This window comes from Hordeum vulgare, chromosome 1H, assembly GCF_904849725.1.
Source record: "Hordeum vulgare subsp. vulgare chromosome 1H, MorexV3_pseudomolecules_assembly, whole genome shotgun sequence".
NCBI classification, from domain to species: domain Eukaryota; kingdom Viridiplantae; phylum Streptophyta; class Magnoliopsida; order Poales; family Poaceae; genus Hordeum; species Hordeum vulgare.
In genome coordinates, this window is record NC_058518.1 from 480,053,504 (window position 1) to 480,068,198 (window position 14,695).

The window sequence follows — 14,695 nt, forward strand, 5'->3', positions numbered from 1 at the left end:
ATCGTAGCTAGATTGTCGTAGTACGTAGGCTTATTCTACATGATGTATGGACCGAGGGAATGAAATATGAGAGACTCAAATGGAGAGGAACAGATTTAAGGCGTGACCGGTAATTAGCCATGGTAATGTGACCATCTTTATTCACGCTCCACGGTAATTAGCCCATCGTGGAATCGTGGTATCTCATATCGGTCACCCTATATCCATATTACACATGCAACGTTGAACTACTCTATGTGATCAAACGTCAGACAACAAAATCAGATGCAAACGAACACAAGATTGACTACAAACATACATCAAACATCACCCCGGAAGATCACCTTAAGTTCATCGGACATAGTTCTTAAATTTCTACAACTAAAAACGATATAAACAATGCGGAGGAGGGGCAAGATCACCACTTCCTTGCTGGGCCTTCGCCCTTTCAGTTGCCGACGCAGTTGTAGTCGTCCATGGCTTGGGGAGGAGGGTCTTGATCATCAATGGAGGAGGTGTCGTCGTCGCCGTCTTCGTCGTCAGAGTCGGAGAGGACGATGAGTCCCTTCATCTCACGAACCGTCATGTCCTATTCCCGCTTCAACTCGACGATCTGAGCCGCCTCACGCTCCGACTGATCAATAGCAAGCCAGAGTGTATCGGCATTCTTCCATCTCGACCGTCCTGATGGAGTACACCCATGCGAGGAGGCGTTCATCCTTGCCGGGCTCCGCCGGCATCCCGCGGTGGTGGCGCACGGACCTCTACTTCTTTCTCCCTTAAATTGAAGTAACCTTGTATATTCCATCATCCGGTGGTCATGAAGGGCTCCACGCACGAAGGGTTCATGGAGAAGCAACCTTGTCTATTCCACCATGGCTTAGGTCCACAAAGGACTAGCCCCACTCGAATAGATCTCCACAAAATGCTCTCACCGAAACACCGGGAGGGGCAATGACGGCAACACGCATTCGGCTCGCTCCGGTGTTTGTATTCGTGTGTGGATGGTTCATAGACGATTTTATTACATCAGTCGTTCCTTATACTATCACAGTTGAACATAAATAGATTGAAGATTTCCTGAAAAGAAAACGAGATCGTAGAGATTGAGCCGCACGCGATAATTTTATTGGCGAAACGAGGCGGTGCCACGTGTCGCGTCCCAGGAGGCCCACGAACGAGCGAGCGAGCGAGGCTTCGCGACCCGTTCCGATCGCCGTGTACTCTATCTATTTATTTCTCCCGCCGCGACAGCACTTTGCATTATTTATTGCTCCGGCCGCGTCGCAATAATTCTTTCTCCATCTCTGAGTCTGAGAACGAGAAAGAAAAGAAAAGAAAGAAATCTCCTGGCGTGGCCCGCGGGCATCGTCTCCTTTCCTTTGCATCCAGCGCTCGCTTTCCCCTTCCCCTTCCCCTCCAATAGCCAATAGCCAAGCAAGAACCGGGACACAAGCAACCAAAGGCTCTGCCAAGAGGACAAGGAATCCGCGGCCTTCTCCCAATCCACCGCGCTCGCTTCCCCAACCCCCAACCTCGCTTCCCGGCCACCGCAAGTTCCCCGCAACCTCGCCACGCTCAGGTGCGCTAGCTTCCGCTCCCTCCCTCCTCCCTGCCCAGCTTCTTCTGCGCTTTATAGCTTGTTTTGCCTTCTTGGAGGACTTGAAGCTTGGATTTCGTCTAGCCTGTGGGGACTGGGAGCGAGCACGCCCGATCTTGGCGCCCTCGGCCGGCTGTTTCGAGGTGGAGATTGGGACGGGATGGGATGTTGCTGCTGCGCTTGAAATCTTAGTTGCGCTTCTTGCACGAGTAGCTCCCAGTCCCAGTCCATGCGCCGTTTGCCAATTGGTTGCCGTCCCGTTGGATGGGCTAGTGTACCTGCTTTTTTACTTTCAAGTCAAGTAGTGCTGCTGCGGTGGTCTCGTCACTGATTTTTTTTAAAAAAAAAAATTTGCTCTTACCATTATTTACATGGGACAGAGATTCCCTTGTTTAGCAGCGACTTGTTAGGAATCAGGAGGGGTGCATCTCTATTTTACCATGCGAAATTCTTCCACTTTTGGTTGTCTGCACTTTTTAAAGCGGTTCAAACAAACACGTTTGCTCTGATAGTGATCTTGTCTTGTGGAGCCGTTGATCCGCCCTACCCATGTCATGCAAAGTTGTTAGCCGTACCTTAGTACTATAATTAGTGTAGATATCACGAAACGCTCAATAGTCCTCTTGAGTTTCCAAGCCTGCGCATTGTCGATTAGTAATTCTTGGTACTTATATATATATCTCTGTTTGGTTTCTTCATCAGGCTGTTGAGTGGCCACAAATCTGGATATGGACGCGCCTGCGGCTCCAGCCATGGCATTTAAAGCCTATAAGTACAAAGAGGTTCTTGTTAGGGACTACCTGCTAGCAGACTCCTATGCTCCATACACTTCTGTGCTTGGGGGAATCCTGATGTGCAAATTGGTAATGTCATTCGCCCTTGTTCTCTTAACTCTTTTGACCACTCTACTGGTAACCGTGCAATAACTTTTTTGTATAGCATGTTGATTGGGCAAAAAGTGTTTTAAATTTCTTTTTATGTTCATGTGGTTTGACTTACTGAGTTTCATGTGGGCGCTTAACATCAAGAGATATCATTAGAAAATGTTCTCATTATATTTTGGGTTTTTTATTTAACATGTCAATTTGTATTGGGTTTTTTCACCCTTCCAAACCGTGATTACACTGATGAGTGTAGATCAGGCACCAGTCGAACAAAGAAATTTTGCTTAGCAGTACATATTTGCTTATTAAGGTTTGTATTTATTTGTAGATACACTTCATTTCTTTGACCTCAGTTCAGTATTCATTATGACTTTATAAGCTAAGGTCAAATGCTATACAGCCTAAAGCCCCACCATGTTATGGTTAAGCTGACGCAAACAGATTTTGGTTGAGCTAACACGAGCGGATTTTTGGTTGAGCTAACGCAAATGAATTTTTGCTGAGCTAACTCGATATATTGGTATTCTCTGAGTAGCTCGCTGCAATAGAGTAGTGTGATGCTAGCAATGAACATGATTTCTAGCATGCGTTATCTCTGTGAACCTTAATTCTCAATGGAACTTTGTAAATGCATCTATCATACCTGAACTTCAATCATTGTAAAACTTCCTTGACCATCGCGTAACATTATTTGTGTTTACTAGCTCAGGCTTATGATTTCACGCGCATTATCAGTTCATTCAAGTTCAAAGGTTATGCTTCTCTTAACAACATGCAGAAGATCGAATGGAACAACAGGTGAGATTAATTTTACAACTTACTATCCAACTCCCTCCTTTGTCATACATAATATTTATGACTTTTTATCTTCTAGGGGCATGTCCACTGTCCATGCAATATTCATTACAGTTATGTCAGTATACCTAGTGTTCTTCTCGGGTATGTTTTCTGACCAGCTGGATGGACCAGTAACAGTTAGAAGTTCAAGCATCTCCACTTTTACATTAGGGGTATGTGTATCCTATTACTTCATTTTATTTTCTTGAGAGAATGCACAAAAAGCTTCTTGTTTAAGATCTCTTATCTTTCCATTGCCTCGTTCTGAGCTGAATCTCATGTTTGCCAGGTCTCTATTGGGTATTTCATTACAGACATTGCCATGATATATTGGCTTTACCCTGCCCTTGGTGGAATGGAGTATGTAAGTACATATGTTTTTGTCATTCCTCCCCCTCGCCCCCCCCCCCCCTTTCCTGTTTTCACATTCCAAACTGATTAATCTTTGCCTACTACTGTCATTTGACTCTTCTAAACTGTCTTTTCTGTCTTTATTGTTTACTTTTTAGGTTGTCCATCACATGCTGTCACTTATGTCTACAATGTACGCCATGCTTTCTGGGGAAGCACATGTATACATATACATGGGTCTCATCACTGAGACTACAACACCAGGAATCAATCTAAGATGGTAACTTCGATATGTGAACAAATTACACAATTGTTGTTTATATATTGCCACACCTCAATCCGTCTAAACTGATATTATGTCTCTTGGTCTCATCAAGGTTCCTTGATGTTGCTGGAATGAAAAACTCCAAAGCTTACCTTGTTAATGGAGTTGCAATGGTTGTTACTTGGCTGGTAAGCACGCGACACTATCTCTGCTATAAATGACACTAATTTGCAATAGTTCTTGCTTGGCTGGTAGGAACAAGACACTATTCACTTATAAAATGACACAGCGTATACATGTTTAGAAAAACGTTGAACTTGTATAACCACATCCAAGATTGTTGACTGCAGTAGTCCTACAATTTTCTGATTCACAACGTGTCCCAGCCTTCAAATCGGTGTGGTTGTGTTGACTGTTGACTACTTTGAATCTGACAAGTGGCTTGCTCCAAGGATATATTACTGATACATAAGTCTGTTTGTCCTACACTAGAAACTGGAATTTGCTGTTGCACACCACAAAGGGAATAATTATCCATTGAATCTTCTGAATTTCACCTTTCAAATTGGTAGCATACGTCACATAAGTTTTGATAGGTCATTGAAGTATTGGATTGTTTTTAAGGACAAACGTGGCCTTTGTAACTCCTGGGGGACTTGAGACAAAATTATCAAATTTACAGCCATAACGTGACCACTGATGCAAATACTCAGATTTACTCAAATCTGTTTGCTAAATCAGTATTATGATGTGTATGGTCTAAAAAGCAAATCTGATGTATTTTTATTACAACCAATTGGTTCCTAATCTCGAAACAAATTCCTTCATGCAGGTTGCAAGGATAATTCTGTTCATGTACTTGTTCTATCACATGTTTGTACATTATGATCAGGTACACTACGGTTCATCCGAGTTCACTATACACCACAGCTACCGCACACATAATTCTGAGTTGTACTTGTTCATTGACAGATTGAGAGGATGAACACCTTCGGCTATTTTCTGGTACTTATTGCTCCTTGCATAATCTTCATGATGAATGTGCTTTGGTTCTCCAAGATCCTAAAAGGTCTCAAGAAGACGATGGCCAAGAGGCATACTGAGTAGTGGAATGAGTATTCATGATTTAATGTACAACCACCGTCCGATCATCTGTAGATCTGCTTACATCTGCATATAGCTTCTGAATAGTAACTACCGTAGCCCCAGCTCGGCTGTCATGTTTCGGTGTTTGACTACCGAACCTTTCCTAGATGCACCATTTGTATATATACATCTGGTTATGTCTGCGTTTACTTATTTGTATGTTGAATCTTTTAGTTGTGTATATATGCCTGTATTATCTATGAGCGAATTGTTTAATTTTTGTGTTTGAGTTGCGTATTCTCGTCATTTTCTATCAGTTGCGGAGATCCCTAGTGATCTAGACAGTCTGCCTTCAAAACAACTCCCTCCATTTCTATATATAAGTCATTTTAGAGATTTCAATAGAAACTACATATGGAGAATGGCGTTTTGGTATATTTAAATTTTTGTAGTGAAGAAAATTATGGAGATTTTTATATGCGGCGGAATATAAAAGGCAAGAACAGAGCCAGCGAGCTCAGCAGCAACTCTAGGTAATAATACTCAAGTAAGATTCTGTTCGACCAGAATCACAAGCAAGTCGTTGTAGTATAGTGGTAAGTATTCCCGCCTGTCACGCGGGTGACCCGGGTTCGATCCCCAGCAACGGCGTCCTTTTTTTTTTGAAAAATTCCTTACGCCCAACCAACACATGTGTCTTCGGTCTTCAGATCAGATAGGTACAGGCAAGATTCCGTTCAGTAAGTCAACTAGATTCCGTTCGACCAAAATCACAAGCAAGTCGTTGTAGTATAGTGGTAAGTATTCCCGCCTGTCACGCGGGTGACCCGGGTTCGATCCCCGGCAACGGCGAAATCTTTTTTTAACCTCCCACCGTGCTCTTTCTTCTTGTTGACGAAACTAAAACGCCGGCCGTTTCAAAAACATCATGGACAACGCCAAGACATCATTAACTCCTCAAAACGCACGCGACATAATAAGCAACTCTAACAGACTCCTTAAAGGTGGTCAAATCCATGTATAAATTGACGTTTTTTAGTTTTGCGGTGTCAAAAAATACGACGAATAGAGCCCATAAAAATGTTCAAGGCTATAATAAAATGAGGGAGCCTCAGAATCCATCCCACGAACCTTTTATTTACAGATTCGGAGGGAAAATTGAGAAGGACCTGTAAACTGGTCAACGCTAGGATTTTGCCGTGCGCACACGGACTCCTGTGACCTTTTACCATAGAACTCGTCAAAAACTCAGCAGCTACAAAGGAGCTCACTACGTTGACGAAGGAGGAGCTGCTGGATCGATCCGACCACGGACGAGCTAGGCTAGCAAGTTGTTGGATCGATCCCGCCACGGACGAGCTAGGTAGCTAGCTAGCAAGCTGATGGATCTATCCGGCCATGAACGGGCTAGCTAGCTAGCTCCTGGATCCATCCGTCCACGGAAGAGCTAGCTCTGTGCGCTGTCCTGGACGTCGGCGGCTTTGTATTTCACCCCTTCGTGCGTTGTCTATGATACGTGGGAAGAATATGAACGAGTATTCGGTTTTATAGTTTAAGTTTAAGGTGTTTGTTGGGCCGCAGTTTAAACCGACTCTTAAAATGTGTTTTTCGCGAACTGAAAACCCCGCGGTTTAAGGGGTCTGCTAGATTGCTCTAAATAAATAAGTACTCCCTCTGTTTCTAAATATAAGTCTTTCTAAAGATTTTAATATGGTCTATATAAGAATGTATATATAGACATATTTTAAAGTATAAATTTCCTTATTTTACTTTGTATGTAGTTTATAATAAAATCTTTAAAAAAAATTATATTTAAAAATAGAGTGAGTATATACATATACTAAGGCGGGAGGCTTTCTCTTTTTCTAACTTTTTTTCAACCATTTACGTGTCGAACACTGAATGGTAAGGGGAACAGTAATCATGTATGAATACACACTGAATGGTAAGGGGAACAGTAATCATGTATGCATAGTGCCGGGTTGTGAACAGTGTTCATAAAAAAAACGACTTCTTTTAGGTGCATAAAGCATCATAGGGTTCACATTTTTAAACAAATTTTATGAAAAGTATTTTTATGAATAGTATCACTTATTGCTCTCTTACATGTACAAGTACTCTAACGATATAATGATGATGATGATGATAATGACGATTCATGTTTTGTGTACTCTTTACAGTCTAAAAGATAGCATGACAGCTAACCCGAATAAACCGAAACATTCTTTTCAAAACAGTAATTTCGTATACAACAATGCTTCATGTGATTAGTGTTTCCATGCCCACTCAATCAACAGGAATATACTCATATCCACCCTGAAAAACTAAAAAAATATTGTACGAACCGTACCTGAAATGTAAACCGGTACTATCCTGAAATGTAAACCGGAATAGTACCGACAAAGTGCATCTGTGTGAACAATAATCCGTGGAAAATACCAAAATAAAAACCTCACCTTTTCTATAAAAATGATTAAGGACTGTTTTTCTCTTTTTCTTTTTTGTATTACCGTTGAGTTACGATCTATTAAAGCTCTATAACAATTATGATCATCGCTAATCCCACCTTTCTTCGCTCACCATGCAAGATAAGAAAAATCTCACTCTATCGGTGATACTCACACCTACAAAAAACGCCTTTGATGCTCATAATTCTAACATTGTTCGTCTACTAAAACTCCCGTATCAGTGCGATGAAAACATGGTAGGCCAGATACAAGAAGAATACACAGAGTTCATGGAAGAAGAAGTCCCTGTCATCGAGATAAGAAACACGGTTAAGATGCAGTATAGCACTGATGTTGCTTCTCTTACTGAATGTCGCCAGGACTCGCATGCTGAAGAAATTCCACAAGGACAATAAGACAAAACATTAATGATTTACCCATGGGCAGACTATTAAAATGTTTTCATCTTCTTGCATCGTATTTAGAATTATTTGTTCTGTATCGCTATCGCACATGTACTACTTAAATCTTTGTTATAAATAAATCACGGTTCCAAAACTCCAATTGCATGATCCATAAAGCACTTTGGTTCTATAAAATAAATGAAATGGACACTCCAATGATTTTTGTCGCTCTATAAAAAAAGACAAGCATCTCTACACATAAAGACAAAAACAACAACTACGACACATGTAAATGCATTATAAATAACTTTATTGCACCAATTGACCCTTCGAAAACGAATCTACACCTCCTTTCCTTCTTAGAAAACCCAAACAAAACAAAACAAACACAACCAGCTAACACATGAGAAAAGATCTGCATGCAATAAAAATAAAATTGAAGTATTTATTTGAAATATAAATGAGGCCTCCCATCGGCGCATCTTCAGCGCTAGTGTGAATTTATTCAGAAAAGGGCAAAACATTGTACAATCCATTACGCGTAGAAAATGAAATAATTCGAGTGTTCGTACATTGCCTCCGTTTTGTTTTTTGAAGGAATGCATGGGATCTTTTGAGGATTCTCAAGGTCGCCCTACGCTATACTGATCTCGAGGCTATCCACGAATCTAGTGCCTTCAGCTAGCCCATCTCTATTCCTCGTCGGTTTCCACTCTAGTCATGACTTATATGATGCAACAACCGTTACAACTGTGAGGGATGTCCATCGACTTACCTTCGAATTCTTATTTAGTCTCACCATGAGCGTCGCTACCATTGTGACAATGGGGATGTTGAGTTTTTTTATTATTTAGTGTTAGATAATATTTCTTCATATGTGGTTTTGGTAATTGATGGCAATTCCTATGGACTAATGGTTGCCTTAAGGTATATTTGTATAATTTGTCCATAGGCACTTTCTGAAGTCCAGGTGGTATTCAAGGTTTTATTCAAAGGTTGGTCATAAATACACAAGGTTGATCAAGACTAAGTCAAAAAGTGAATCAAGTTGATCAACACACAAAGCGTATAAGGTGTACCGAGAGGGATCAAGTGGTCCCATGGTATGGTAAGCATTGTCCATTACGCTTTGTGTACTAACCCATGGTCTTCGTGAGTGTTCTACATGGGGTTAGGTGTGTTTTCATGGGCTTGCGCCAAGTGGTGATCGTCATCAAGATTGCGGTGTGCAAGTTCAAGTGGAGCATCAGAAAGATATCATGCTTGAAGCTTCGTCCATTGTGGTGGCAATGGACTCGTGGAAATTTGCTGAAGAGTGGCTCACCCATAGTGAGTATGAGGAGCAATCAACTAGTCTTCATCAGGCCAACACAATCAAGAAAGGTGGTCCATCTTGAGGAAGTCAAGATCGTCATAATCTAGCTCAAGTGGACTATGTGCAAAGTATAGGTTTGCCCTTGATAGGTTTTTCTATTTTAGGATAGATTGTCGTACTATCAAGGAGGGCTCTCACGTGATAGCTTGATCGTATCGTTCGTTGAGAGCTCAAACCATTTGCATCTGTGACATCCCCGGATTTGTGCTACAGTAACCCGTGTAGTCAAGCGACAGTAATCCCATGCTAATGAAGCCACGTCATCATAAATTCTATCGTTGATCTCGTGTTAGTCGAAAACCAAGTCGAGTTCGAAATTTAGAAAAATAAAGTCGAACGAGAAACATTTTGTGATGTTAAGTAAAAATGTCGGGAGGGTTATTGAAATTCCCTAATAGGTTACAAAAATGAATCGGACATTTTTAATGGTATTAAAAGTCCTATATAGTTAGAACAGAAAGATATATATATATATATATATATATATATATATATATATAATAGAATGTCAGAAAGTAAAAGAAATAAAAACAACTGATAATGAAAAAAAGGAAAAAGGAGACCCCCTGGTCCAACTGGGCCTAGTGGCTCAACCGGCGAGGCCACACCCACCCGCGGGGGGAACCCTAGCGACCGACCCTCCCCTTCCCTCGTTTCCCCCTACCGCCGCCAGCCCCCACGACCGAGAGGATCCCACCCCCCCTCGGCCTCCTCTCTCCCTCGCCACAACCCACCTACCCCCACCTACCGGGAAGCCACCCCCCACCGACACCCCACGTCCCGCCCCACCTACCATCGAGGCCACCTAACCCCACGCCCCCACCCTCCTCTCTCGGTCTATCCCACCGAGAGGAGCCTCCCATCTCCCCTCGATCCCCCATCCCCCATCGATCCCTCCTCCTCCCGTCGGGTCCCTCCCGCCGGCGGCCCCCACATCCCCCGTCGGCCGAGGCCCCCCTGGTCACCCCGCCGACCGGCCCTCCCCCTCACTCCCGTCGGCCCCAACTCCCAGGCACCAAAGCCCTTCCGTCGGCCTCCCCTGCAGCCCCCGTGAGGCCGACCTCCACACCCCCAGGAACCCCATCTCGCCGGCCGGAGCTCCCCGTCGGCGGCTCCATCACGGGGGCCCTCCTCACCGAGGCCCCTCTTGGCGACTCTCCTCGCCGGCAACGACCGTCCCCATCGGCACCACCACCACCGTCACCGCCTCGTCCTCCTCCTCGCCGTCACCTCCGCCTCCCGAGAACTCCGGCTTCACCGGGCCCTCTCGTCAACGTCGGTGAGCCCCTCCTCGGGCTCCTCCCATCATCTCCTTCCTCGCTCCGTCCCGGTTCCGTTTCGGCAAACGGCGTTCCGATCCGACATCGTTAGTTTCGCGTAGGTGATCTTGGAGATGTGTCCCTCTCTGTGTGATGTTGAGTCTCTGTTGTTAGCACACAGAGTTGGGAGATGAGTTGAGAAAAAGAAATAAAAATAAATGATGTATTGCGTATGTATGTATGTACTCCCTCCGTCCCAAAATTATTGTCTTAAATTTGTCTAGATATGAATGTATCTAGTCAAGTTTTACTATTTAGATACATTCATTTTTAGACAAACCTAAGACAAGAATTTTGGGACGGAGGGAGTATAATTGTCGTACGTATTTTGTATGTATGAGATGCACATATGTATGTATTTGTGTATGTCGGTATATGTCGGAATACGTTAATTGTATGGATATGTATATGTGGGTAAATATGGGTATGTGGCCTAAAGCCACTTATCGACAGGGCCAACTCACCCCGCTATCTATGACAGGGAGGTCCCACACCCTCTTTTGAGAAAAAGTGAAAATGAAAATATAAATATAAATATAATGTTTTTATTAAATAAATTAATAGATATTTAATTAATTAATTGGATAATTAAAATAAATTGAGTATGACACGTGGGTCCCCCACTAAATTAATTTGATTAATTAATATTTAATCTTAATTAAAACTTGTGCCTATGACGCATGGGAATTACTGGTGCGTTGACCAGTCAACTATAGATGTCAGCATGACATCATGCTGATGTCATAATTGCTTTTATTTAAGTTAATTAAATTTGTTTTTAATTCCTAAATAATTAATAAAACTTCAAATTAATATAAAATAATTCGTAAGTCATATCAAAATATTTTTAACATGAAAGTTGATCAGCGTAACGAGACGAACCCGGATACACGGTCCATTCGTGTGTCACATGTCCCTAGCATAGCAAACATGGAACATTTCCATTGTTTTCCATCTGTCCGGTAGTAGCTCGAGACCCGGAAAATATCGTCAGATATTCTTCCGACCCGTCTATGACGGATGTTGCTGCGTTTGCTCATGTCTAGCCTGCATCTTGCCATGTCATGCATTGTGTTGCACCGTTGCTATTATTTATTGTTTCTTCCCCCTCTTCTTACCGGTAGACCCCGAGACTGACGCTGCTGTCGGGTACATCTACGACCCTGCCGATCAGTCCTTTGCCGCAGAGCAGCAAGGCAAGCAAACCCCCCTTGATCATTCCTACATCGCCTATGTCTTTCTTCCTACTGCTTGCATTAGTATTTTGCTACTTTTGTAGTTAGCTCCTATATCTGACGCATAGCCTATTTTTGATGAACTGCTACTTTCAGTCATGTGCTTTTAATCTATTTAGTATAGGTGGAGCAGTCATCCCCTCTGACCCCGTAGTCCAGTTGCCCCGCTTGCTTTCAAATCTCGATCCCTGATCGACGAGCCAGACCCGACACATTACATACACCCCCTTAGTTGTACGACGCTACAGAGATACTATCGGGTACCGAGGGTGACACCTTGCTAAGTACTCCTGATGATATCTCTGTAGTATAGCTAGTCGGTCGTGGTTATCGAGGGTGATTCCTCTTTCACCATTCCCGACGATGCCTCTGTCGCGCAACCCCTCAAGTGTGGGACCCCCGAGGGTGATTCCGCTAAGCCCACCTTGACGGCTACATCGTTCGGAATCCAATGAGGGTGATACCTCGGATTTCCCCCGATGTTACAACGACACAGTTACTCGACCATGTTCTCGGATCATTGGTCATTAGTTGGTAAGACGGGTGGATTCCCGCGAGATTGTGTCGATGGCCTAATTAAAATGTTAATGGATTTGGGTGTTTGATCTGGGTTGGTCCGAGACCTTTTCGCACTAACCGGCTACGCGAGAATAATTATGGGTACTCGGCGTCGCGGTATCAGCCGAAGCTTTTCAGATGTCAGCAACGTAGTGGCGCGCGCCCGAGTGGTCCCGAGATGCATCGCGCTTGTGATTAAGGGATGCTAGGACTAAGGTCGGCCGCCCTCGCATCATGCAGGAGCGCGGAGGGGAACTGGGCCCATGAATTCTTTGCGCTTAGGATTTCGACCGGCGGGTTGGCCTCTCTGATTAGTCTTAGGTGGGGCTGTGACGTGTCGATATTCCGAGGCCGGGCAGGACCCAGAAAAGTGTGTCTGGTCAGAGTGTTATCGAGCGTGACGGGACATGTGGTGCACCCTTGCAGGGATGAAAATTAACTATTCGAATAGCCGTGTCCATGGTTACAGGACGACTTGGAGTTGTGCCCTGATCTTATACAACTACAACTGTTACTTAACTGGAAGTAGTTGCCTCAGGATTGCTTCCTCGCAGGGAGTCGAGGGAGGATCTTTGGGCGTGACCTCACTTTAATATTGCTGCAACAATATGACTATTTTTGTGTTACCTTGCTCTACTCTCGTCTATTGCTGCAAGACCCTGAAGATGCTAGTCTTCGATAGGACTAGGCCTTCTCTCTCTATTCTCGCATTGCTGCAGTCATTCCACATATAACCACCCCCTTCTTTGATACTGATGCATACTTAGAATAGTTCTGATGTAAGACTTGCGAGTACTTTGGATGAGTACTCACCGTTGCTTTGCTCCCCCCTTGTCCCCTTGATCCGTTTGCTGCGACCAGATGATGGAGCCGAGGAGATGGAGGTCCCCGCCGATGACGACTGCTATCCCGACAGTGCCTACTACTACGTGGAGGCCGCTGATGATCAGGAGTAGTTAGGAGGTTCCCAGGCAGGAGGCCTCGCCTCGTTCGACCGATGTATCTTTTGTGCTAGCCTTCTCTAAGGCACCCCATGTTTTTATGTCTGTACTCAGATATTGTTGATTCTGCTAACTCGTGTGTTTATCGAGCCCCCGTATTCTAGCCCTCGAGGCCCCTGGCTTGTAATATGAAGCTGATGTTGTTTTATTTGTGTCCAGAGTTGTGTTGTGATATCTTCCCGTGAGTCGTTGGGTTTGATCGTACGCATTTGCGTGTATGATTAGCGTACGATTAAACCGAGGGCGTCACAAGTTGGTATCAGAGCCGACTGCCTGTAGGTAGCCCACTTTCCAACTCCTTGACCGAAGTTGAGTCTAGTGTTTGAAAAACTTTACTAACACTGATGTTGTGGCTTACGGGCCCACATCTCAATTGGGTGGTATTATCATCTTTTACTCCTTTCCTATATTGTGGGTTCTACTCTCTCTTCTCTCTCGGGATAAAGATTTTGCTAACTCTAACATTAGGTTCTCGTAAATACTTCCTCTCGGAGAGCCCCGTATTCCAGACGATGGCTTTATCCCTCTGAAGAACTGCAGTTACTCTTTGATGTTCTCGTGAGCTGTTGTGCTCATCGCTTCTGCAATTTTCCCTTCCTTCGTCAACCACTACGGATGACTACATACAAATGTCGTTCATACTTTCTTCTCCAATTGCTCTTGTTTTAGGAGATGCAACGAATTATCTTATCGGGGATTCGTCCATCATCAGTTGTCATGGGTTTCGAAAGTTCTTTGACTTACTATTCGGTCTTCCGAAATCCTCCGTAGCCTAATGTTCATGACCTTTCTCACCTGCTTGCATTATGGTTAAATCCATATGACTAGCCGCATTCATTAAAATTCCTTTGTGAATTTTCCTCTGATCTTATTGATTCTACCTTTGGGTGAATGCACACAATCATCTGTTGATACTCATGAATTATCTTCCGGCTCAGACGTCCTTCCAGACGGAGCGGGTTCTCGACAAATCAACTTTGGTTGGTTGTCCATCTAAGTCCATTCAACCTGCTGGTATTTGACCAGAGCATCTGTTTATAATACACCAATCTGGAAATCTTAATTCCTTTGGTAGTTAAGTATCGATATTTTTCAGATGTTCTATAATCCGATGCCTTGCGTTTTACCCCCTCTGATTGAGTACCGATACTCACATCAGATCATTTGTGGATTGCCAGACTCATTGAGTTATTATCCGACGGCATCCTTTGCTTTAGAAAATTCTTGTGATTGTTTCCCCTCACACATGATGCCATTGGTAAATTGTGTCTTCTCCCTTTGATAAGTTGTACCATACGATTTGTGAGCCATGCCCTTCAAGCATGTGTTATTTACTCTTGAAGTTTGTGGTATA

General features: G+C 43.5%; 1 protein-coding gene and 1 non-coding gene across 3 annotated transcripts; both read left to right on the top strand.

Moving 5' to 3' along the window:
• The first annotated feature begins 1,287 nt into the window (after positions 1-1,287).
• LOC123447333 (TLC domain-containing protein 4-like) lies at positions 1,288-5,282 on the top strand. 2 transcript variants are annotated; one of them, XM_045123929.1, is made up of 9 exons: positions 1,288-1,561; positions 2,282-2,442; positions 3,173-3,261; positions 3,338-3,473; positions 3,590-3,664; positions 3,810-3,931; positions 4,029-4,104; positions 4,749-4,808; positions 4,889-5,282. In XM_045123929.1, exons 2-9 carry the CDS (start codon positions 2,308-2,310, stop codon positions 5,021-5,023), a joined length of 828 nt encoding a protein of 275 aa, XP_044979864.1. In that variant the 5' UTR covers positions 1,288-1,561; positions 2,282-2,307; the 3' UTR covers positions 5,024-5,282. The 2 variants fall into 2 exon arrangements, with proteins under 2 accessions (XP_044979864.1, XP_044979872.1); XM_045123937.1 differs by lacking the exon at positions 1,288-1,561 and adding an exon at positions 1,653-1,722.
• A 500-nt stretch (positions 5,283-5,782) lies between these two features.
• TRNAD-GUC lies at positions 5,783-5,854 on the top strand. The gene has a single exon. It is a non-coding gene; the product is annotated as a tRNA-Asp (tRNA).
• The last annotated feature ends 8,841 nt before the right edge of the window (positions 5,855-14,695 follow it).

Excerpts from the sequence above, each read along its gene's own strand:
- LOC123447333 (XM_045123929.1), top strand. The coding sequence starts at position 2,308 with ATGGACGCGCCTGCGGCTCCAGCCATGGCATTTAAAGCCTATAAGTAC. Across the intron at positions 4,105-4,748 it reads CAATGGTTGTTACTTGGCTG|GTTGCAAGGATAATTCTGTT; the intron begins GTAAGCACGCGA and ends TCCTTCATGCAG. Across the intron at positions 4,809-4,888 it reads TGTTTGTACATTATGATCAG|ATTGAGAGGATGAACACCTT; the intron begins GTACACTACGGT and ends GTTCATTGACAG.